The sequence below is a fragment of the Ipomoea nil genome, unplaced genomic scaffold, assembly GCF_001879475.1.
Source record: "Ipomoea nil cultivar Tokyo-kokei standard unplaced genomic scaffold, Asagao_1.1 scaffold2403, whole genome shotgun sequence".
Taxonomy (NCBI): Eukaryota; Viridiplantae; Streptophyta; class Magnoliopsida; order Solanales; family Convolvulaceae; genus Ipomoea; species Ipomoea nil.
The window spans coordinates 1872869-1895646 of NW_017618831.1; the positions used below are offsets into that span (position 1 = coordinate 1872869).

Sequence of the window (22778 nt, forward strand, 5' to 3'; positions counted from 1 at the left end):
TACTGAAAACACTCCCTTCTCTATGCATATTAAATTGTTAATAGCAACCAAAAAGGAGTGGGGACAGCTGGTCGATCCAAAACTGCATAAAACTATTATTAAAAACTAAATAGTAAAAACTAGTAAGGAGTTATAAATTAAAAAAAAAAAAAGAAAAAAGAATGTCTCTATTTTGCAGAGGCAATTAGTGATTGGGCTTCTGCTGGAGTTGGAAGTGCTGGAATGGCTCCTTTCTGAGTTGTGCAAAGTGCTCCACATGCATTTGCAAACTTCAATGCTTCTTTCAACTTCCCTTCATCCTACATTCACCCATATAACAAACAAATCCAAACAATATTGCACCAACCATGTAATGATGTTGACATGTTCATTAATAGCATTGGTGATATAACTTCAAAGTGATATGCTGGGGTTGACAACAGGTTTACAGTCACAAGAAACATTACTTATAATCATTATGTAATTCTTTAATGATCATTTTTGAACTTTTTTGCTTTTATAGTTGGTCTGACTTTTTAGAATTGGCACAAATCTGTTATTCCCAAAATTACAAACTGCAATTCTGTATTGTGTGTAACCTGACTTTTGGATTAAGTCTATTATTTCCAAAGATTCTCAGTTGCTACTCTCTATGCTTTTCTTTATCATGTTATGTCTCTGGAGAGGCATGCACACCATGAATGTGCTGGTGTCCTTACATGCACAAGATGAGATCCATAACCATTAATCTATTTATACTTATGATGATGAAAATGTTCCCTGCATTTAAAACACTTGCTATGCTTATTATTCTCCACTCTGAACCTAATCTTACCTTTCTATTATACATTTAGCAGGTGCTTTCTGTGGCTGCTCATAACCACTACAAAAGGATATACCATGTCTCCCTGCAAAAAGGGTATGTCATATGTGAAACAATTGTTTCTTAACATTGACCCATCAAAAACAGAAAGTTTCTTAATGTCTATTATTTGCTTGATATTGCATGAATTTCAGCAGGCACAATCTGGATTGTGTTTTGTTATTAATGTTCAAATCAGAATTATTTATTATCGGCATTTCTTGAAATCTTGTACAATAAATTAACTCTGTAGTTGGATGCTAGGTCAGAAGCAGAGTCAGTTAAAGAAGATAATGACAGCAATGTAGAATTGGAAAAAAGCAATGTGCTTCTGTTGGGGCCAACTGGTTCAGGTATGAGAATTCATTTGTCATTCTAGTATGTCTGGTTGTGTCTCTCTTTAATCTCTAGCATTCTAGGTTTAGAGAAATCTTTCACAGTGATATTGCTTGTCTTTCCACGGTGCATTACCCTTCTGATTCAGTTCTTTATAACAGGGAAGACATTACTTGCCAAAACTCTAGCTCGCTTTGTGAATGTACCATTTGTTATTGTCGATGCAACTACTTTAACACAGGCAAGTAAAATGCTACTTTGTTGTAACTTTTTCCTCATTGCCCATCTACCTTTCTTGTAAGAAAGAAAACTGATACCGTTTCCCATTTCTCTAGCAATTGCTGAATTTTATATTTGTTTGATGTTGCCAATTGTCGGAGTAAAAGAGGAATGTATTACTTGCTCTTTTCACTTTTCACTTTTCAGTTCTATAATGCATTTGTTATAGGTTAGTCAATTTTGGTTTTAATTCATCTGTCATCATCTATAGAGTACCATTTTAAGCTTGTCTGCTCAGGAAAGAAATAGAGATTATAACATCATCTTGTCCTAGCTTTATTTATTTTTTCCCTGCTGTCCTATTGAAAGTACATTTCATTTTGTAAGCCGGTTATGTTGGTGAGGATGTTGAGTCAATACTGTATAAACTGCTTACGGTATAGTTTTCAAACTCTGAATAGTTTCCCCAAAAAAAAGATCTTTCTTGTTTGTTTATTTGTTTTTTAAAAATCAAATTGATGTTTATGTCTCTTGAATCATTATACTCCTTTTCAAAACCATCAAGTTTTTATGCCAAACATATGATAAAATTTGGATGAGTAGTTTGTGTAGCAGAATTAGTCCCAATGTGGACTTTGAATGATGTGAGGCATGTTGTGCTTATAAACCGTGAAGAAAAGCTATCCAATTTTGCTTGCATGTCGTAGTTTTTACCAAACCATTTCCTCTTAATAACCCAAATTTATTTTTCAGCTTGGGTTACAAGTGATTCAGAAAATTGAATCCTAATGATATCCTTAACTTCTTTTAAGCCATTCAATGTAATCCTCTACATGTTTTATGTTATTCATTTTGGATTTGCTGGTACTTAAAAGATCAGGAGGAAAAGTGGTTGGTTATGTCAATAAACTTTTTGATGCTTTTCCTTTTTGCCAATACTTTATCTGTTTTTTCAATCTTTGCTCTCTGTAGATGTTCATTTCTGTTCTTATGAGCCCCTACATTTATCAGTGAAACGTCTCTGAGCTTTCAAATTTGGCATGAAGGTTGCTGAATTCAATGTACAAGCAGCTCAGCAAGGGATGGTCTACATTGATGAAGTAGATAAGATTATTAAGAAGGTATTCAGTTTTTATTTTTTAGACTTCTTCATACAATGTTGGTTTCTCCATTTGACAGTTCATGATAGTAGATCTGATACACCTTTGGTTCTCCATCTTTACCCTGCCATTTGAAGGCTGAGAGCGTAAATATTAGCAGAGATGTCTCTGGTGAAGGAGTTCAACAGGCCCTACTAAAAATTTTCCCTAATTTCCTTCCCCTTATGGGGACAAGATGGGAGATTAACTTCCCCCATTTCGGTCTCCATTTTAACTTATCTATTCATGAGAGTAAAAATTTCTATTAATTACCCCTTTTTTTCTTTGCTAAATCATTAATTAGAAGTTTATGTTGGAATGTATGATGATTAGAATTGGGGCCTACTACAATGCTAGAACTATTATTTAAAATGTTTTAGGGCTGTGAGTCTGATAATAAATAAATATTTCTTCATATCAGATTGTAAATGTTCCTGAAAAAGGTGATAATATTCAGGTACAATAGACCTGAAGTATTCTCATTCCTGAAATGCTGTTTACTTTCTATTTATGTTTCTTTCCATTTGGCATGGGACTCTGCATATGCTCTTTGATGCTATTTTAAAAATGCACTTGAACCTTTACAGATAGATACAAAAGACATACTTTTCATCTGTGGGGGAGCATTCATTGATCTGGAAAAGACCATTTCTGAGAGGTGATTTTCATGTTCTGCATTTCTGCCAGTACAAATTACAATTCCCTAGAAATAATTCTACTCACTTTAAGTTAGAAATTTTTTCTGGACTTCTATGTCTCAGACGGCAGGATTCTTCCATTGGTTTTGGTGTGCGAGTACGTGCCAACATGAGAACTGGTAGAGTAACTGATGATGTTGTGACATCATCTTTACTAGAAACTGTAAGAATGATGACTGGCAGTATTTGAAACTTGTAATTAAAGATTTAAAATATAAATTGCTCCAACTATCTAGATGGTTGCTAACCTGAAGCATGTTGCTTCCTATCTTCAGGTTGAGAGCAGTGATCTGATTGCATATGGCCTTATTCCAGAGTTTATCGGGCGCTTCCCTATTTTAGTTAGTTTGTCAGCACTTACTGAGAACCAACTTGTTCAGGTATTTTAGATGTTAGTTAAAATAATGTAGTGGTTTTCTAAAAAAAATGTTGAAAAAAAAAAAAAAAAAAAGAATGGAGTGTTAAATGATGGACAAAAAAAAGAGACAAAGATCACATCAAGACAAAGACAAAGAAGACAAAAAAGTAATTGTAAAGTTGTTATTTCTTTAAAAATTGAGGGCAATTAAAATGAAAAAATAAATCAAAAATTAGATAAAAAAATTTCATCCATTAGATTTGAAATCAATGGTAAGCGAGGAGTGCCATTTTTGAGGGGCAAATGGCAACTCCCAAATATAAGTATAGGGGAGATATGGAAATGAAAATAAAACTTGATATATTAAGATAAGTTTGTTTGTTTTTTTTTTTTTTTAAAGGTCAACCAATGAGTTGTATTCATAGATAAGTTGAAATAGCATCAGGTGGGATAAGATCCCAATACATAGCTGTATCATACTGGAAAGCTGTAGAAGCTAAACTATGTGCTAAATAATTCTGCGATCTAGGAATGAAATTAACATGACTATAATTAAAAGTAGACAAAAAGTTCCTTCATCCATCAATAGCATAGCCAACATATGATCGTGTGAGCAGTTGCGGTGTGATTAAGTAACTCTGTAGCATCTGGCAATCCGTATAAAGCTCTACATTTTGATCTCCACGGTCGCGTAGCCAAGATAGAGCCTCCTTAAAAGCATATGCCTCAGCCATTAGTGGGGAAAAACAATGTGGCAAAGGTGCGGCGTATGCCGAAATAAATAGACCATCTGGTCCAATTATTACTGCTCCTACCGTTGCTGCATTGTCCGTATGATGATATCCAGCATCGACATAGCACTTGGATTGGCCCTGGGGCGTGATTTGCTGTAGACTGTTCGTGGGCAGGCCCTGGGGCGTGATTTGCTGTAGCTTGGATGGCGGCTTCGTGGGCAGTATTGGGCGTCGTGGGCAGGCCCTGGGGCGTGATTTGCTGTAGCTTGGATGGCGGCTCGGCTTCGTGGGCAGTATTGGGCGGTGGGGCGCTGTTGACGCAGCATTCCTTTCCCCTCTTGGCGGACGCAGCATTCCTTTCCCCTCTTGGCGCATGGACATGGCGCCATGCGGATAATTCGGCCTGGGCCGCGGCAATTGCAGCTGCGTAGGCAATACCATCAGAATCTAGAATATTTAACATTGCACTAAACCATTCATAAAAAATATTTGTCACAATATTTATAGATGGAAGGTTAGATAGTGCCCAAATGGTCCTTGTGTAGTCACACAAAACCAATGCATGCATAATATTCTCATTTGCAACTCCACACATGGTACACACCGGATCAACCTCTACTCTCTTTATAAGCAAGTTATTGGTAGTAGGGAGGATATCACTCTCCATAATAACTACTCTCTTTATAACACTACAAGAATGTTAACATTTAGCGACGTTTTTTAAACATCAATAAAAATAAAAATACGTCGCCAAATGTCTTTACTGACGAAATAAAAACGTCACCCGGACCGTCGGGTTAGCGGCGTATGGAAAGGTATTATTGACAAAGTTAATTTTTCGTCACAAAATATTGCGATTACTGACGTTTTTTGCATGGTCTTGATAATGTCATGGAATACATACTTTTTGTCACGAAATATTAACAAAAACGTCGGTAATAGTTTGTGACGAAGTAAAATATTTCGTCGGCAAATGTGTCTTTACTGGCATTTTCCATACAATTATGATTGTCATGAATAAATTTAATTGGTGACGAAAAATGAAATGCGTGAACAAAATAACATTTATTGACGATTGTGTACATTTAATAATTGATGATATTTACATATACTTGTATATAAAAAGGTTTACACAACAATTTCATGTAATTGAAAATAAAATATTTTAGCATCAATTAAATGTTTAAAATAGAAGAATATTTTTCACAGTATAATATTGAATTACAAAAATGTAATGTGATCAAATTATTCTTAAAATATGTCAAACTAGACACGAGAATATATACAATTCTATGTACATAAAGATGGATAATAATTTTCATGTTCATCAAAACTATTGAGGTTGGCAGTTGAAATTTTAGTTGAAGAGGATCCAGACACAACATCCTAAAGCCACTAGGCATACCCTTTAATGTTCCCTTCAATGTCCGTTGGAAGTCCGATACCTTTAATCTCTCCACAACAACTAAAATGATCCTCAAGAGAACTCCTGATCTGCAAATGGTATATACAAAGGCAACCAGATCAGACATCAATAAAGAAAATGGATCACAAGTTATCACAGACAAAAAAAGATACCACAAGTACCTTATCTTCAAGGTCATTCTTGTCAAACCCCTTAACAAACACAGTTGTACTTTCACCTCCACCCTTGAACTGCCACTGGAAGGAGTTATCAAATTTCCTACAGTAAACAAATTACCCAAAAAAAAATAAAAAAATTTATACACTATGTTTAACTCACAAATCACAATCCATGATTCTAACTTTAGGGAAAGATGGCTTACCCAGTATTACACTATGTTTAACTCACAAGTCACAATCAATGATTTTAACTTTAGGGGAAGATGGCCTACCCAGCATTCAGAGTATAAGCTCCCCCCTCTTTAGCAAGGTCAAGAGTCACTTCTCGGCCCAACAACTGTTGGCCATTAAGTTGAAGAGCCTGCAACAGATTTGTACACACATCAACAAATAATCCAACTCAGTCACTGTTAAACAAGGAAACGGTTAAAAGTCACGCACATAGACAACGATTTTTAACCGTTGTCTTTTCTAGAAAAGACAACAGTTAAAAATCGTTGTCTATTGATTAAGTGAGCAGGGGCTTCTTCATCTTGTGATTGTGCCTTATATGAGATTGGTACAGTCTTGCTGTAAACAGCTATAAAGAAGACATGATTAATGCATGAAGACACCTTCAAAGAACCATGAACTGGAACATAACAGTCTGCCCAACCAAGTCCAGCAACAAGACAGAAGCATCATCACAGATTCACAGTTAATATGTGCCAACTCACAAGACTTTTAACATGTAAATTGACTCAATTACCTTTGTACAGGAATCACTGTGTTGCATATTGCCATAACAGTAAAAAATTGAATAATATCTAGAGAACCAGAGGCAACAACATTAAGCAGTTCTGAATCTGCATAAGCAAAAGGCTTTTAGCAAATTCTGTGAAACAAATGATAGAGAGATTATTTCTTTTTCCATCTTGGATATGTAAACTTCCATTAAGGTTGGACAAACTGGAACCTCCCCAAACAAATTTGAAGTTTAGTTAACACATGACCAACCTCACCCAACAAATCACAAACTCAATATACTCGCCTAAACTAATCCTCCATCTAGCTAATAAAGTCAACCAAATTCCCCAGGCATAAGCATTACCGTGTAACAGAAGAGAATATTGGAACGTTATGAAACTGATGAGACAGAAGAGAATTCGATTCTTTCATTTTGCTAGGGATATGGAATATTAGAACGTTATAAAGATTTTTAAATATGTTTTCATATTCTATTAATTGGTGACCCTTCTAGAAGGGTACTTAAATATTGAAGACAGTGCACAAAACAAACTCCAGTACCCTATACAGGCATGTTATTGTTCTACCAGATGGAGATCCAGCACCCTATACAGGCATGTTATTTTTCTACCAAATGGAGATATCTCTAGCCTCATTATTTGTGTCAAATTTCATTAAATGCATCAAATGTGCAACTCGATCAAGTCACCAAACATGCAAATTCCCCTTTTATCTCAGGACTTTGGTAGTCTCAAATGTGATGTTGGCTCTCTACTGCCTGTGTTTTTACTCGGTCCTTGGATTCATTGCTTGGACTTGACTCCCATAAGAAGAACATGGTAAGAAATTTAATGTAGACAGAAAGATGTAGAAGGAAATCTAACAAAAGCATAACTGCAACTCTGCAACAATCTAGCATGTCAGATCCATATTATTTGTAAAGCCCTATTATGATGAGATTTCTTGAGCAAGTATTCTAAGATCAAAATGTGGTCAGCTCTTATAAATGAATTGGAACAAAGGTCATGGATTTAAATAATACCAAAGTAATATATAATCATATAATCACATGTATTAATGACATAACAATTCAAAATAAATAAATAAATAAAAGATCCAAATAGGAATCATGGAAAGGGGAGATAAACTAAAAGAAAGAAAGTCAAATCTTACCTTTTACAGCATCTCCATTCTCACTGCCATAGGAACCTCCATTAACAAAACATCTTTTTAAAATCATTTTATTTTCAGTGATTGTCCCTGTTTTGTCAGTCATAAACTAACCTAATTATCCACAACTAACCTAGGGTTTAAGAACATTCATAGCTTTCAACTATGGAAATTCAACAATACAATTAAGAAATTAGGGATTAGGGTTAAAACAAATTGAGGACTAACCTGTAGGAGCTTAAGAGCGAGAGAGGAGGCCGGGAAGCGGCACGACGGCGGTACAGGAGGCCGGAAAAAGGCGACGACAGCAGAGGAGGGAAGAGGCGACGCCAGAGGAGGTTGGAGCGACGGCGACCGCGGTGGTTGGCCGGGGTTCGTCGGCGTGTGAGGGCCCGGGAGGGAGAAACGGGAGCTGGGTGTGAGCTGTGTACTGGGAGGCAGAGGTTTTTTTTTCGCTAAAGTGTAGTGAGCTGTGTACTGGGAGGGAACAAAAATTTTTATTTGGGAGGGAAACAAAAATAATTCGCTAAGTGTAGTGGGATGTTTTTTAATGGCGCCAATGTCGCAAAATAATAAAAAGTTTTCCCGCAAAAATATTTCACTTTTCCTGACATTTTATATCAAAATTAATTTTTAAAATAAAATATTTAGTGACGTTTATTATAAAACGTCATTGATTCTATATCTTTACTGACAAAAAAATTATATTTCGTCAGTAAATATTTAAAAATATATATATTGTGTCTGCCAAAATATATAGTGACGTTATTTAATATAACGTCGCAAATTGTTATATTTAGCGACGTTTAAAGCGTCGTTAAAATTTTCGCAAGTTATTGGTAGTTGGGTGGTATTTTTTGCTTCCACAATGTTAAAGCAAATCCCTCATTCTCATAACTCAAAGATAAGTTGTTAAATTGTTAATAGCAACCAAAAAGGTAAAAGATGAGTGTAACCACACTCACAATACTAATATGGGATTTGGGGCTTAAACCAATTTGTTATTATAAAAAAACTTCAATTAATTGAAGAAATACACTCTTAATTAGCTGGCTAAAGGGGACAACTGGTCGATCCATGATGTTTTGTTTGTGAGGAGTGACCGCCTCTTGTTGATTTTATCTTGTAGATAAATCGGATTACTATATCAAATTTGTAAAAAAAAAAAAAAAAAAAAAAAAAAGAATCCTTCTATCCAATTCAAAATGGTAAGAAATTCAGTAAAACATATTTTTATAATTTCTCTATAACTTATTAATGAAAAACAAACAAAACTGCATAAAACTATTATTAAAAACTAAATAGTAAAAACTAGTAAGGAGCTATTAAAAAAAAATGTGTCTCTAAGGAGCTATTAAAAAAAAATGTATGTTATTTTGCAGAGGCAATTAGTGCTTGGGCTTCTGCTGGAGTTGGAAGTGCTGGAATGGCTCCTTTCTGAGTTGTGCAAAGTGCTCCACATGCATTTGCAAACTTCAATGCTTCTTTCAACTTCCCTTCATCCTACATTCACCCATATTAACAAACAAATACATTAGTTGTGGGGTTCAAATTCCACCAAAAATCAAAAAATGTTTCTTCCACCCTTCTTTAAAATAGGAAGCTAAGAGTGAAGAGTTAGATTCAAACTTATATAATTCTTCCGTATTAGATTCATAATGGTCGATTTATTAAGTGACGTATTAATGTTATAACCAAAGGACCAAAAATACCATACTATACAATTGAAGAATTTAAATTGAAATACATAAAGCAATCAAACCTGGACAACTGAAGGATCCTTGGCTATGGAAACCAGAAGAGAACCAACAAAGGAATCTCCTGCACCTGTTGTGTCAATTGTCTTCACCTCGAATCCGCCCACACTCCCTTTAAAACTCTGTTTCATTCACAAAAATTATTATTATTATTATTATTATCCACGAAGACATTCCGTATTTATGCTCGAACATACCTTAGTGAAATATCGGCAGCCCTTAGGGCCATCGGTGACGATGAGGAGCTTCAAGTTATCATGCCAGAGTGACATCACAGACTCTTCTTTCGACGGATCTTTCTGCGTTAGGAACTGCACTTCATCGTCGCTAACGTTGATGAAATCCGGCTCCTTCCAGATGCTCATGATGCCGCTTCTCGCCGCCTCCTCCGACGGCCAGAGCGGGAGCCGGACGTTGGGATCGTACGACAGTAGAACGCCGGCGGCCTTGGCCGCCTTCATCGCCGCCATGTGCGCCGACCGGACCGGCTCCGAGATGAGGCTGATGGAGCCGTAGTGGAAGATCTTCGCCGCCTTGATGATCGCCATGTTCAGCTCCGCCTCCTTGAGCAGCATGTCGGCGCTAGGGTTCCGGTAGAACATGAACTCCCGCTCGCCGTTGCTCTTCAGCGTCACGAACGCCAGCGCCGTCCGCGCCTCCTTGTCGAAGCACACGCCGTCGCTGTTCACGCCGTTCTTCTTCAGAATATCCACCAGCATCCGCCCGAACTCGTCGTCGCCGACCTTGCCGATGAACGCCGACGCGCCGCCGAGCTTCGTGATCGCGCACGCCACATTTGCCGGCGCGCCGCCCGGAGCTTTCAGAAACCCCTTAGATTCCGCCAGCGACACTCCCGCCGTGTCCGCCACGAAATCGATCAACATTTCCCCGAAACACACAATGCTTGAGCTCGCCATCGCAGAAATCAATCAATTAAGGTCAGTTTCTTCAAGCTAAATCGCTGTTATATTTAACAATTGAAGGTGAATTATTGATGAGATTAATTCTGAGAATATATAGAGGAAGAAGGATAGGATTAGCGTACAAACGTAGGAGTTTGTCGTTATCTGGAAGACCGTTTCTTTCTGGATTTGTTAATTAATCCTATCCAACTTGCATGCAACTGCTTGTTGACTGCAATTTTCAGTTCAAATGTTAAGCTAAAAAAAAAAAAAAAAAATCCATTTATCCATCCCCTAATCTATTCCTCTTCCGAGTTTATCTCTATTAAGATGTATTTGAGTCAGTTTATGATTTCTTATTCCAGTCATTTTATAACTCTTTTTTGATATATATTCTCATTGTCGGTAGTCTTTGTGACAAGATTAGTCAATACAATTCATTTCGTTCTCATCATCCTATCAATTATATAATTAGTTGGATAACTACAAAATTTTTAAAGTTGATTAAACTTTGTGTGGGTACTATTTATTGATTATTTTTTTATTTGAGTTGATCCATTATAGATAATTTAGATTGGTTTGACAAATTATATTGTGGATCATTATCCACATAACAATGTGAATTACGTATAATTACTTTATACTAAAAATACATTTTAATGTCCTGAAGGTTTATTTTAGATATTCTATCAAAAAAATAATTTTCAGTCATTAAAAATGAAATATTTAATCTTAAAATTTGTGAACCTATATGCGAGTGATTTGTCTTACAAATTACAATGTGGATCATAATTAACGGTACAAAGCAAATTATGCCATGGCAATGGTCCATATTGCAATGCGATTTATTGATAAATAATATTTTTTTAGTATAATGTAATATATTGAACCTTCAATACATTAAAAATAAACTTATATTAGTATATCAAAAATGAATTTTATCTCAATTGTACACCTATGGACCATACTGTACTCCACGGTATAATGATTGGACTGGTTTCACCTCGTAGGTTTTTTGTGGCAAATTATACTATGAATCATGATTCATATTGTAATATGGATCATGGATAAATGTTAATTTTTAATTTAATATATTGAAGGTTCATTTTTTGTGTATTGGAAGTTCATTATTTGGTAGTATATTAAATAAGAGTAAATTACACTTTTGGTCCTAAGACTATTGGGGTCTTGTTAATTTCAATCCACGACTTTCAAAACTAACAATTGAGTACCCTAACTATTCAATTTTTCTCAATTTCAGTCCTTCCGACCAAATTACCGGTAAAAACTAGCCGGAAATTTTTTAAAGGTAAACTGATGAGGGAAAAATTGTCTTTTTACATCTATTTATCTTTTCCTCCCCTTTCACCTTCCGTGACCTCTTGCCGGGGCTTTCTCCTTCATTACCGCCGGTGCTTTCTCCTTCATTACCGCCAAGCTACCAGTACTCCTCCATGGAAATCATGCTTCAAGAACAATAATATTATGGGATGGGATTATTAGAATTACATAGCATAGCATTCATATTTCCAACCAATCAATTGATGGGATACAAGAAAACGTGTGGATTATTGGAGGATGTTGGACATGAGATTTAACAGTGACCAACTACTGTGAAATTAAATACAATGAATCTCCATCTCAATCCCATTATTGTCTTTTTTGTCTTAGTTAATTTGTCGTCGGCTCTAAGAGAGAAGATCGAAATGGGCTCCTCGACGGCGGTGGACGGTGGGTCGGATGTTTCATTTTCTTGCCTTTACCGTGCGATTTCTTCTAGTTTGAAAAGGCTCAGCTCCTCGACTCCATGGAAAAGGCTCAGCTCCTCGACTCCATGGAAAAGGCTCTTGGACGGTGGGTCGGTCGTTGGGTTTTGGGGCGGCAGACGGCTGGCGGTGCCAACGTAACTTACCAATTGTTGTGTCGGAGAAGGAAGAGAGGAATAGATGTAAAAAGACAACTTTACCCTCATTAGTTTAGCCTTTAAAAATTTTCGGCTACTTTTCACCGGTAATTTGACCGGAAGGACTGAAATTGAGAAAAATTAAATAGTTAAGGTACTCAATTGTTAATTTTGAAAGTCATGGATTGAAATTAACAAGACATCAATAGTCTTAGGACCAAAAGTGTAATTTACTCTATTAAATAATGAACCTTCAGTACACAAAAAATAAGCATTCAAAAATTGAACGTTCAATGTATTAAAAATGAACTTTTAGTATTGACGGTAAATATATATGTTACCGAAAATGTATTTGGAAAGCAGTAATGAATAGAGTAATAATAATGCTATGTGTTTTGAGTACAAGAATCAAAGCTTGTCCCTCCTACTTCTTACATGAGCTCAACTTTTATAATGGGCACTAACGACCTCCTAATAAGTGCAACGACTCCCTTCCATAAGTGTCAAGGCTCCTCAGTGATTGTTGTGCACTCTCATTCTCTTTGATGAGCCGGTGTCCTACTAAGTGCATTATATTGGACTCCTGCTTTGCACTCTCATTCTCTCTGATGAAGCGGTGTCCTACTAAGTGCATTGAGGCAGTGTCCTACTAAGTGTATTGGACTCATGCTTCACTCTTGACCGTTACCAATTAACGTCAGTGATTGTTTTGATGAGGCGGTGTCCAATGACTAATCCAATTATCCCGTCAAGTATATTAAAATTAAATATTATATCATTGGCTCATCATAGTCCATTATATTGTATAATAATTAATCTTTTGTTGGGTAGGACTAAAATAATCCTTCTTTATTCTTTTTTTTTTTTTTAGTACTGTTGATTTAGGCTCAATCTCATAACCAGGAGAGTCATTGCCATATGAGCACAAGGTGCTTGACAAATATTGGCCAATAATTCCAAGTATTATAAAAAGAGATTTTATATGCATAACTGTTACAAAGAAAGAAAAGGGTACATGCATGCAATCTCACTCACAAATCACAAATGGTTTAATAATGCTGCAGAATTTTCATGCACTACTGCAGGCAATGGCGGTATAGACTGCTCATGCCTGAAAACATTGAACGGATCAATCATTGTTTTGGCTCTAACCAATCTATCATAGTTCTTCAAGAAGTACTTCTCTCCCCAACCTCTGCTCTTCTCCACCACGTCATCATCATCCATTATGTTTTCGAGGATTCCGAGGTCGAAATCGATGTAGTTAACGTAAGCCGCTCTGGGAGAACTGGAAACATACGGCGTCATTTCCTCGTAAAATCCTCTTATCCACTCCATCAACTTCTCGGATTTGCGCCTGTCATCGTCTTCTTCGCGCCACTCCACTAGATACTGTATGCTGAAAAGATTCCCTTTCCGGTGCGGGAAAGCTATGGCGTCGCTGCTTATCCGGTCCATTGCGCCGCCGTACGGGTCCAGAATGACGTAGCCTTTGGGCTCGTTTTCCAGGGCATCCACGGCGGCGTGGAGTCCGGCGAGTGGTATCGGGGCTTTCACGTAGTCGGATTTGGCTTTGAAGTATAGTTTTTCGACGCCGGAGTGGCGGTTTGTGAGGTCGGAAATGGTGAAATTGTCGCCGGAGCCGGAGAAGAAGAGGATGGAGTCAATCCACGTCATTTCCCGGCAATCTTGTTCCCGGATGGTTAGTTCTGGGAAGGATTGGTTTAAGATTGACAGGGCGGCGGTTGTGGGACCCAGGAAGAAGCCTTTGAACGTGGCGGATATTCCGGGGGAGTTGTTATTTTCCGGTAAGGCTGCTCCGATAAACGCGGAGAGGTAGAAATCGTCGGTTTGTTTTGGCGCGACGTGCTGCCATTGGTTGATTAGGTTTGAGACGGATTGCTTGGTGCCGGGGCGGGAGACGATGAAGCATGTAACGGTTTTGGGGACCGGTAATAACTGTATTTTCCAGGCGTATATGATTCCCCAGTTTCCGCCGCCGCCGCCGCGGATGGCCCAAAAAGTTTCCTCCCCCATGGCTTTACGGTCTAGCGTTTCGCCGTCGGCGGTTATTAGGACGGCGTCGAGGACGTTGTCGGCGGCGAGGCCGTACTTTCTCGACAGCAGGCCGAATCCGCCGCCGGCGATGTGGCCGCTGGCCCCGACGGTGGGGCAGGAGCCGGCGGAGAAAGCGTGGGCGGCGCTGGCGGCGGAAATGGCGTGGTACGTTTGGCCCAGCGTCGCGCCGCCTTCCACCCACGCTGTTCCGGAGTCCACGTCGACCGAAACGCCGTCGAGCTTCGCCATATCAATGATCACAAAAGGATTCCCACCGGCCGCCGCCGCCGTGAAAGAAGTCCCTTCGTAGCTGTGCCCGCCGCACCTCACTCTGATCTCCCAGGATCCCTTCCGGCAGCACACGACGCTGCTGACGAGCTCCTCCTTGCTCTCCGGCGTGATGATCGCCGCCGGCTTTCGGCTTGATGATGCTGCATATCGGAGATTATGCGCTGACGACCTGAGCAGCTCGAAGTATCCACCGCCGCCGCCGTCACTCTCCGGGCACAGAACAAAGCTCTTGACACCACCGTCAACCAAACAAGCCCCGATATCCTCAAAACCTGCATCTTCTTTCCCGCAAACTACCCGCCGAGAAAACATGATTGCAGACAAAAGAAGGCTGGCAACTATTGAAACAGCAGAACAAAGATGCACAATATATGTACTAGGAAGAAAAGATTCATGGGAAACTCCAACCAGTTGATAAGACTGATTATTTAATAATTATAATATAATTTTTTTTTTGAAAAGAAGATAACCCATTAAACTAAATCCATAAACAGAACATTACAAAGAAAGATTAGAGATTTAGAAAACTACTTCAAATAATCAGATATAGAAACAGACTGTCTAGCAACAGTGTGGGCAGTCATGTTCGCTAATAGACAAGCAAAAGATAAAAACATATGAAAATATTCACTCAATGAATTTTTAATATCTCCTAAAATCAAATGAAAAGAAGACTCTCCTCTTCTTTAAAACGTTAGTTTGACTCGATCATATCAGACATGAGTATGTTAAATTATATAGATTTATTTCATTGTGATTCTTTGTTGCTTCACAAATTTGAGTTTGTAGTGGTTAGATAATATGTTAAAATTAACTTAGGGTACACTACTGAAAACAGATAATGACTGTAAATTTCTCTAAAGAAGATTCATCGGAGATACCTAGGAAATCAAAGCTCTAAACTAAAATAATGTTGGCAGTAGTGAATGAGAGACAGATGGAGGGATGAAGGCGAGTGAGTTGAAGCGCCGCCGGCCATGGCATATATTATATATACTACGGTCTTGTCTTGTTCATTTGGAGTCCTGGAATGGCCTGTAATCCATGAAAGATGGGACAAATCTGCGGACAAACCTTCGTGAAATATGAGGGAAGAAACAGCGGTCCTATGAAGGCATTCGGTGGTTTAATATAATATATAATTTCTATGCATGGAATCTGATATTCTTCTGCAAATAAGCAGACAATCATGAAGTTTAAAGAAAGTAATAACACCATATATAGTATGTACTCCGTACTAGATAAGATAAAGATGTCCGAAATGATAATTAAGTTGAATATATCGCCGTCTTGCATGCCGATCGATGCTGACATTCCACTAGTTCCCTGCACGTAATATAGACATATATATGCAACAACATAACGTTATACATATCATTAAACTTTTATAAGAATCTCATCATCATCTCTCATGCATCTTTCTTATATAACTTGAAAGCACAACCTTACCTACCTTTCCAAAAAATTTAAAATACTGCAATGGTTATGTAGGTTTTGATGATCCGTTAAACAAAGTTCCCCATTCAAATCTTGTAAATAGATCAAAGTAATATGTACTAAGAAAGTTTTTATAAAAGTGATATAGTAATAGTTTAACTACGAATTAATAAGAATTATATTATAAATATAAATAAATGTGCAATGTCATTATATATTCAACATTTTTTTTTGAAAGGTTAAACTTAATTCATTGATTCAACGGTCAAACAGTCAACAAGAAAAGGGGGTGGGAAATCAACCCATTCCCCGCAACCTGACTCAGAAACGGCCTCCCTAGGAACAAGATGGGCAGCACGATTCGCAGATCGCTTTACAGAATAGAACACTACATTACTAAGCATAGTAGTAACCATTTTTATATCATCAACCAAACTACCAAACGATGAATTAAAAGATGTAGCATGAATAGCATGAAAAACAACTTGTGAATCAGTCTCAACATCCACCTCTCCCAAGCCCAAGTCCTTGAGCCAACTTAGAGCCTTCTGGATAGCATAAGCCTCTGCTTCGTTAACATTGAAACACCCCCTCACATTAAGACCTTTAGCAGCAAGAAATCTCCCCTCCTCATTCCGGAGTACCCAACCCATTCCCATACAATTATTAGCATAATCAAAGGCTGCGTCTGTATTCACCTTCACTCTGCCCGGAGATGGTTTCGTCCACTGGACATTAGAACCCGTGTTAGGTAGCGAATGAAAGACATGCGCTGACTCCTTAGCATCCTTCCAGCTGTACCAATAAGATAGAGTCAGATGTAGCACCGTATCCAAAACAAAGGAAATGCCTTTCCAGACACAGTCATTTCTACTATTCCATAGACCCCAACACACCATTACAAACTTACAGAGGAGCTCATGATCAAAAGCTTTCATGCATGCAGCAACCCAATCAGCAATATTCCCATCCTCTCATGAGCCACCACTGGTACCCCAACTTTACTCCACATAGCATTGACCGTGGGGCACTGCACAAACAAGTGATATGCAGACTCAGAAACAATACCGCACATATGACACATCACCATGCAATGCACGTGTTTAGTGTTCAAAGCATCCCTGGTTGGAAGATATGAAGAAACCAACTGCCAACAAAACACCTTTACCTTGGGCGGTATTTCTAAACTCCAGATCGAACTCCAGGGCCGTTGCGTATTAAATTCTCCCTGCAATAGCCTATAACAAGACTTCACAGTATACATGCCCTTGGAATCCCAGTGCCATACCCATGAGTCCTGCCGCGGCCGCACACTAATTGGTATTGAGAGTATTCTCCTTACATCTGCAGCATCAAAAATATCAGTTATACACTCAACATCCCATGCATTACCTGACTCATTTAAAAGAGATGAAACGGGCGCATTATATATTCAACATTAGTCATTGAAAAAGTAAAAAATAGAGCAACTAGGTTGAGTGAAAAATAATTTAATACAACTCTGTATTGATTGAACAATAGATTGTAAAGTAGTACTTAATTCAACTAGGGATGAAAATTAGTCAAGCTAGGTTGGATCTAGTGTGGCCTGAGTCTGGTTTAAAAGGCGAGTAGTAATAGGCTCCTATTTAGGACCTTGACATGTCCACACCCTACATCTAACTAAGTAAAGAAGTCTAGATAGTCATGATTAGCTTATTCATCTTTTTTATTTTAATTTATTTATTTGAAAAAATATTGTCAAGTCAGTATTTTTACCAGTCACATTTGGATAACCAACTAATTGATTTAACTGCATCAAATTTTAAACTTCAAAATCTAATTACGTTTTTCGTATATATAACTCTAGGTCTATTTGACTCATTTTCATTTTTCCTATATTGTGGGTGGGTATTTTGATTAGAAAACTATAGGGGTGATCTTTTCATTTATATAAAGTAGCAAGGTGGTTAGTGCAATTAACAACAAAAAAAAATATAGTATTAGAAAAATCCTGTGTGTTCTTCGTGACTTGCTGACTTGCGAGAGACTGCCGGAGAGACGATGAACGGCGGAGACGAAGAAGAGAAGGGTTTGCTGTGGAAGCTACCGGCGATCAATTCCAAGGAATTAGGAAAGCTTGGGCCCGGTTTTGGAGTCGGTATCGGCTGCGGATTCGGGTTCGGGGTCGGTCTCATTGGAGGTCTAAAATCTTCTTCATTTTCCCTTTAATTTCTGAAGAATCGAAAATAGGTTTTCCTGAAATTTTTAGCATCAATTTTGTAACGTTAGCGTATTTACTTGTTCCTGAATTTCCTTTGGTTGTTGAAGGCACGGGATTTGGTCCGGGGATTCCTGGGTTGCAGCTCGGTTTTGGATTGGGAGCCGGCTGCGGTGTTGGATTAGGGTTCGGGTATGCTGTTGGAAGGGGAATCGCTTATGACGACAGTCGCAGATACTCCAACGTCGGCCGGTTTTTTGACCGCAATGCCAATTTTCCTACTCAGTAAGTTTCCCTGCCGGAGCTTATAGTTCTCTGTATTTCAGCACTCTATACTTCTAATGGAGTACTATGCATTAATGTTTATTTTATTTTATTATTAAACCAATCTAGGTTGTACATAGTTAACCGGTTCAGATCAAGAAGGCCAACAGGCTATGCCCTTTGGGAATTGAACTTGTATCCTTGTGGTTACGAGTCAACAGCCTGACCAACATGATTGCGGTTGTCTCATGTGTGAAGAATTTGAATTCTGAAAAATATGTCTGGATTACGTTCTGAAAATCGAGATGAGAGAAGGTTAAGTAAAGGCTTGGATTTGATAAGCAGACTAATGACATAATTGAGTTACTTCATCATGATTAACAATCTCACCTTCGGTTAGCCTTATACTACTAGTTGGTATTTAAGGCGTGCTGAACTGAATTGGTTAAGTGAGTAAATGTTTTGTCAAAAGAAAAGAGTTTTATGACAGGAAGGAAAACATACTCTGATTAAATCATAAGATTAGAAAATGAAGAGTTATGGTTCCCTATTTTCAGCTGGCTAATCAGCATCCTGCTTTCTGGCCTCGTCACCTCCCTAGAGCATAACCTTAGCCTGCTAGAATTGTCAATTTGCCATGCAAAGAACATAAAATTTTTCATAATACACTGGGAAAATTTTAATATTTCACTGTGATCAAATTGGATTATTGGGTCATTCTAATTTGAGTGGAGAACTAGAAAAACCTAGCTTCATTGATTGGCCATCCTTACTACCTGTGGTGTGTCAATTATTTAAGGTTCTGTTTACTTGCAATTTTATCTCTGGTTGGTGTGTGTTTTCATCGTATAATATGGGTTTCAACCATGACTCTAATGTCAATACTGTCCAGTGGCAAACTTTTGAAGGTGCTATCAAATACTACATACAAGTTTATATTTTTAGAATAATGCTACCGTTTGATGTTTAACTATTATTGGCATTGACTCCTTGTTACTCAAAATGTTCTGAATTATATAACTGACCACCATAAACCTATGCCATTTGGCTTGAATTTGATTTCGTATGAGTATCAATGGGTTAAAGGAGGGGGGGTGACCTTTGTACTTTAGTGTGAAACTATCGACTAGATGAAAGAATAGTATCTTATTATTATTATTATTTTTAAATTTTTAAATTATAAGTTGAAATTGGTGACTATTGGCTTTTTTGGTTTGAGCCGGTCAGCTATTGGCAACCTAGGTTGGTTTACCTCTTTATGGTTCTTTGCCGGCTAGGGTCACAAGGCGGGGTTTACCCAATGTACACCCTCGGGTAGTGCCTGTGGGTTTTTCTTGTCACTTAAAAAAATGGTGTCTTTCTTTTGTATTTAACATTTGTTATATTTTTCACTGCTTTATGGAGTTATTGCGGATTAACCTTAGTTCAAATAGTGATATAATCTTTGAAGACTGTTTTGTGATTCACAAAATAGAACATTAAACGAAAAATCATAATTTCTGCTGCATGTTTTAAGCTGTGAAAGTGTGAAGTATAGATCTCTGACATATTTATTAAGAAGCAATGCTTACTGATGACAGGAACGAGATTGATACCCTCATTGATGATCTCGTTGGAAACACCAAGAAGCTAATCAGGGCAACTTCTCGCGAGGTGGACAAATGGAGGAGGGGACGGTAGTAGCAGAATCCTAAACATAGAAATCTACCATTCTAGATTCCTTGTAATTTTCTAGCTATGTCGTAGATCTTCCATATTAAAAAAAAAAAATGCTTCGATTGTATATTACTATGACAAATCTTATGATATGATGCTTTCTAAGATGTGAATATGCTTAGATTATGGCACTTGTAATGGTTTTCACCATGTAAGTATTTGACCACTTAATGTGAATTTCTTCAAGGAGGCAATTCTCTCTAAAGCCTCAATTAGTGACCTTTTTTTGTTTGAGTGGTAGAAACTTGTGGTGTATGGAAACTCTTAAAGGTGAAAAACGAAAATTTTCATAAAATGTTAAGCATTATTTCTGTGGTTTTTTTTTTTTTTTTTTTTTTTTTTAACCTAGGTAAAGACCAGGAAATTACAATATGGTAGAATTATGAGGGGAGAAATAGAGATAATATTACAGCAAGGATGAACAGATAAGCAAGATTTTGGTGGATAGGAAAACGTATATTCTCAAATGAGGATAGGCCATGTTATCCATCTCTTCCCCAGAAATCCACAAGATTCAGGTTCCCAGCCACATCAGCACCATCATCTGCCACCTCAGCAACTCACCCAATCAGAGAGCTGCTACAGATTGCATGTACTGCTCTCCACCAATCAGGAAGATCCTACGTGGGAAGTCCACATCCACCAAAATGCCATGATTCTCAGTTAAAGACTCTTGTCTGGTTTGTTTCCAGCTCTCACCTCCACCTCCATTTCCCCCTCTGCATTCTAGTACTCTCACCTTTCAGAACCACCAGAATTATGGCTTCCCTTGCTGCCTCCACGGCGGCCGCCTCCCTCAGCAAGTCGGAGATGCTCGGCAACCCTCTCAAATTCAGCAATGCACCGCGGTCTGCCCCGGCCCCCTCCACCCCTTCCACCTTCAAGACTCTTGCCCTCTTCAAGAAGAAGGCTCCTCCAGCCAAGGCCAAGCCTGCTGCTGTTTCCCCTGTAGACGACGAGCTCGCCAAGTGGTATGGTGAGTCATTCTCTCTTGTTGTGTAACCATCATAATTAATAAAAGAATAGCTTTGCTCCCGTGGATATAGACACATTGCTGAACCACGTAAATCTTGTTTTCTTTACTTTCTGTCATTGTTATTGATTTAGAGGCACTATCCAGTGCGTAAGACACCACTACAAGAATCAATATGTGAACTTCTTGGTTTCAGGGCCTGACAGAAGAATCTTCTTGCCTGATGGGCTCTTGGACAGATCAGAAATCCCGGAGTACTTGACCGGTGAAGTTCCCGGAGAGTAAGTCGTTTTCATATCTCGATTTCCATCTTCCTGGCTCTCTTCCTGAGATCTTGATCCTTATGTTTCAACAATTTGCTGCAGTTATGGTTATGACCCCTTTGGCCTTAGCAAGAAACCAGAAGACTTTGCCAAGTAAGCCTGCTGTTCATCACCTTCTACTTTTGTTGAATTTGTTCAGAAAATTGTGTGACTAAGAACTGGATGAAATGTTTTGATGGCTGCAGATATCAAGCATACGAGCTTATCCACGCTCGGTGGGCGATGCTTGGCGCCGCTGGCTTCATCATCCCAGAAGCCTTCAACAAATTCGGAGCTAACTGTGGCCCTGAAGCTGTTTGGTTCAAGGTATATCTACCTTTAGCCTCCCCTCCCTCCCGGGAGCATATAATATATAAAACATAAACGTGTAGTCCCGTTATCTGGTTAAACTTTTAGTTGAGATGGAACACATCATCTCATATATCTGTTGTTTATTTGCAGACTGGCGCTCTGCTCCTTGATGGAAACACATTGAATTACTTTGGCAAGAACATCCCCATTAACCTAGTTGTTGCTGTCGTTGCTGAGGTTGTCCTTCTCGGTGGCGCTGAATACTACAGAATCATCAATGGCTTGGTACAATACTGGTCTCACTATCAGTTTAAACTTTTAGTTGAGGCGGGGTTTTCTTTAACTTCTTTGAGTACTAAAAAAACGTGATGGTTTGGTTTACCTGATTTACAGGACCTAGAGGACAAGCTCCACCCCGGGGGACCTTTCGACCCTCTAGGGCTGGCGGACGATCCAGACCAGGCGGCGATCTTGAAGGTGAAGGAGATCAAGAATGGGAGATTGGCCATGTTCTCCATGCTGGGATTCTTCATCCAAGCTTATGTGACAGGGCAGGGTCCAGTTGAGAACCTTGCAGCTCACTTGAGTGACCCTTTTGGCAACAATTTGCTCACTGTCATTTCTGGAGGTGCTGAGAGGACTCCTACCCTGTAATTTTAAGTCCTTTTTTTCTCTGATGCTTACATTTGTACAATTTCAAGCTACATTTCGAGGCAGCTCAGAATCGACTGTGTTTTAAGATCGAATTTCACCCGGTCTATAGTAATGATGATCTTGATTGTTCGTTATGTTGTGATGGATCTCATCTTATTTTGAATAAATACTTAACAAACTCGAAAATAATGTTCATCCATTAAA

At 38.4% G+C, this 22778-nt stretch overlaps 7 protein-coding genes across 11 annotated transcripts; 3 read left to right on the forward strand and 4 right to left on the reverse strand.

Moving 5' to 3' along the window:
- Positions 1-814: 814 nt before the first annotated feature.
- LOC109152243 (CLP protease regulatory subunit CLPX1, mitochondrial-like) lies at positions 815-3622 on the forward strand. Its single transcript, XM_019299831.1, has 10 exons — positions 815-898; positions 1111-1194; positions 1339-1422; positions 1784-1833; positions 2443-2517; positions 2634-2706; positions 2952-2992; positions 3123-3193; positions 3297-3396; positions 3509-3622. Exons 1-10 carry the CDS (start codon positions 880-882, stop codon positions 3620-3622), a joined length of 711 nt encoding a protein of 236 aa, XP_019155376.1. The 5' UTR covers positions 815-879.
- A 1852-nt stretch (positions 3623-5474) lies between these two features.
- On the reverse strand, positions 5475-8276 carry LOC109152429 (nucleolin 1-like). Of its 4 annotated transcripts, XM_019300117.1 has the most exons (5): positions 7809-8276; positions 6658-6754; positions 6182-6270; positions 5913-6009; positions 5501-5819 (listed from the first exon to the last, which is right to left on the reverse strand). In XM_019300117.1, exons 2-5 carry the CDS (start codon positions 6682-6684, stop codon positions 5721-5723), a joined length of 312 nt encoding a protein of 103 aa, XP_019155662.1. In that variant the 5' UTR covers positions 6685-6754; positions 7809-8276; the 3' UTR covers positions 5501-5720. The 4 variants fall into 4 exon arrangements, 3 of the variants coding, with proteins under 3 accessions (XP_019155661.1, XP_019155662.1, XP_019155663.1); XR_002049383.1 differs by lacking the exon at positions 6658-6754 and having other exon boundaries at positions 6113-6270; positions 8034-8276; XM_019300118.1 differs by lacking the exon at positions 7809-8276 and having other exon boundaries at positions 6658-7702.
- An 853-nt stretch (positions 8277-9129) lies between these two features.
- LOC109152428 (fructokinase-2) lies at positions 9130-10523 on the reverse strand. Its single transcript, XM_019300115.1, has 3 exons — positions 9760-10523; positions 9568-9684; positions 9130-9308 (listed from the first exon to the last, which is right to left on the reverse strand). The coding sequence occupies exons 1-3, from the start codon at positions 10477-10479 to the stop codon at positions 9177-9179; spliced, it is 969 nt and encodes a 322-aa protein (XP_019155660.1). The 5' UTR covers positions 10480-10523; the 3' UTR covers positions 9130-9176.
- A 2785-nt stretch (positions 10524-13308) lies between these two features.
- Positions 13309-15391, reverse strand: LOC109152206 (reticuline oxidase-like). 2 transcript variants are annotated; one of them, XM_019299793.1, is made up of 2 exons: positions 13935-15391; positions 13309-13751 (listed from the first exon to the last, which is right to left on the reverse strand). In XM_019299793.1, the coding sequence occupies exons 1-2, from the start codon at positions 15026-15028 to the stop codon at positions 13406-13408; spliced, it is 1440 nt and encodes a 479-aa protein (XP_019155338.1). In that variant the 5' UTR covers positions 15029-15391; the 3' UTR covers positions 13309-13405. The 2 variants fall into 2 exon arrangements, with proteins under 2 accessions (XP_019155338.1, XP_019155337.1); XM_019299792.1 differs by having other exon boundaries at positions 13309-15391.
- A 1007-nt stretch (positions 15392-16398) lies between these two features.
- LOC109152245 lies at positions 16399-17951 on the reverse strand. Its single transcript, XM_019299832.1, has 4 exons — positions 17912-17951; positions 17322-17497; positions 17104-17183; positions 16399-16948 (listed from the first exon to the last, which is right to left on the reverse strand). The coding sequence occupies exons 1-4, from the start codon at positions 17949-17951 to the stop codon at positions 16399-16401; spliced, it is 846 nt and encodes a 281-aa protein (XP_019155377.1).
- A 146-nt stretch (positions 17952-18097) lies between these two features.
- LOC109152401 lies at positions 18098-20538 on the forward strand. Its single transcript, XM_019300062.1, has 3 exons — positions 18098-18335; positions 18464-18638; positions 20198-20538. The coding sequence occupies exons 1-3, from the start codon at positions 18197-18199 to the stop codon at positions 20295-20297; spliced, it is 414 nt and encodes a 137-aa protein (XP_019155607.1). The 5' UTR covers positions 18098-18196; the 3' UTR covers positions 20298-20538.
- Positions 20539-21002: 464 nt separating this feature from the next.
- Positions 21003-22709, forward strand: LOC109152400 (chlorophyll a-b binding protein CP26, chloroplastic). The gene is made up of 6 exons (XM_019300061.1): positions 21003-21309; positions 21503-21587; positions 21672-21722; positions 21815-21935; positions 22071-22205; positions 22314-22709. Exons 1-6 carry the CDS (start codon positions 21093-21095, stop codon positions 22572-22574), a joined length of 870 nt encoding a protein of 289 aa, XP_019155606.1. The 5' UTR covers positions 21003-21092; the 3' UTR covers positions 22575-22709.
- Positions 22710-22778: the final 69 nt, after the last annotated feature.

Bases quoted from the DNA above. Each gene is read 5' to 3' on its own strand.
- LOC109152428 (XM_019300115.1), bottom strand. From the start codon at position 10,479: ATGGCGAGCTCAAGCATTGTGTGTTTCGGGGAAATGTTGATCGATTTC. The intron at 9,685-9,759 runs GTATGTTCGAGC...TGAATGAAACAG, and splicing joins GCTGCCGATATTTCACTAAG to AGTTTTAAAGGGAGTGTGGG. The intron at 9,309-9,567 runs GTTTGATTGCTT...GGGTGAATGTAG, and splicing joins AGGATCCTTCAGTTGTCCAG to GATGAAGGGAAGTTGAAAGA.
- LOC109152401 (XM_019300062.1), top strand. From the start codon at position 18,197: ATGAACGGCGGAGACGAAGAAGAGAAGGGTTTGCTGTGGAAGCTACCG. The intron at 18,336-18,463 runs GTCTAAAATCTT...TGGTTGTTGAAG, and splicing joins CGGGGTCGGTCTCATTGGAG to GCACGGGATTTGGTCCGGGG. The intron at 18,639-20,197 runs GTAAGTTTCCCT...TACTGATGACAG, and splicing joins AATGCCAATTTTCCTACTCA to GAACGAGATTGATACCCTCA.
- LOC109152400 (XM_019300061.1), top strand. From the start codon at position 21,093: ATGGCTTCCCTTGCTGCCTCCACGGCGGCCGCCTCCCTCAGCAAGTCG. The intron at 21,723-21,814 runs GTAAGCCTGCTG...TGATGGCTGCAG, and splicing joins AAACCAGAAGACTTTGCCAA to ATATCAAGCATACGAGCTTA. The intron at 21,936-22,070 runs GTATATCTACCT...GTTTATTTGCAG, and splicing joins CTGAAGCTGTTTGGTTCAAG to ACTGGCGCTCTGCTCCTTGA.
- LOC109152243 (XM_019299831.1), top strand. The intron at 1,834-2,442 runs GTATAGTTTTCA...TTTGGCATGAAG, and splicing joins TACTGTATAAACTGCTTACG to GTTGCTGAATTCAATGTACA. The intron at 2,707-2,951 runs ATTTCCTTCCCC...ATATTTCTTCAT, and splicing joins CCTACTAAAAATTTTCCCTA to ATCAGATTGTAAATGTTCCT.
- LOC109152429 (XM_019300116.1), bottom strand. The intron at 5,820-5,912 runs GTACTTGTGGTA...TACCATTTGCAG, and splicing joins AGAATGACCTTGAAGATAAG to ATCAGGAGTTCTCTTGAGGA.
- LOC109152206 (XM_019299792.1), bottom strand. From the start codon at position 15,028: ATGTTTTCTCGGCGGGTAGTTTGCGGGAAAGAAGATGCAGGTTTTGAG.
- LOC109152245 (XM_019299832.1), bottom strand. From the start codon at position 17,951: ATGCAGTTAAATCAATTAGTTGGTTATCCAAATGTGACTG. The intron at 17,498-17,911 runs GTAAAAATACTG...TTGATGCTGCAG, and splicing joins TGGTTATCCAAATGTGACTG to ATGTAAGGAGAATACTCTCA. The intron at 17,184-17,321 runs GTAAAGGTGTTT...TTGTTTGTGCAG, and splicing joins GTTTAGAAATACCGCCCAAG to TGCCCCACGGTCAATGCTAT.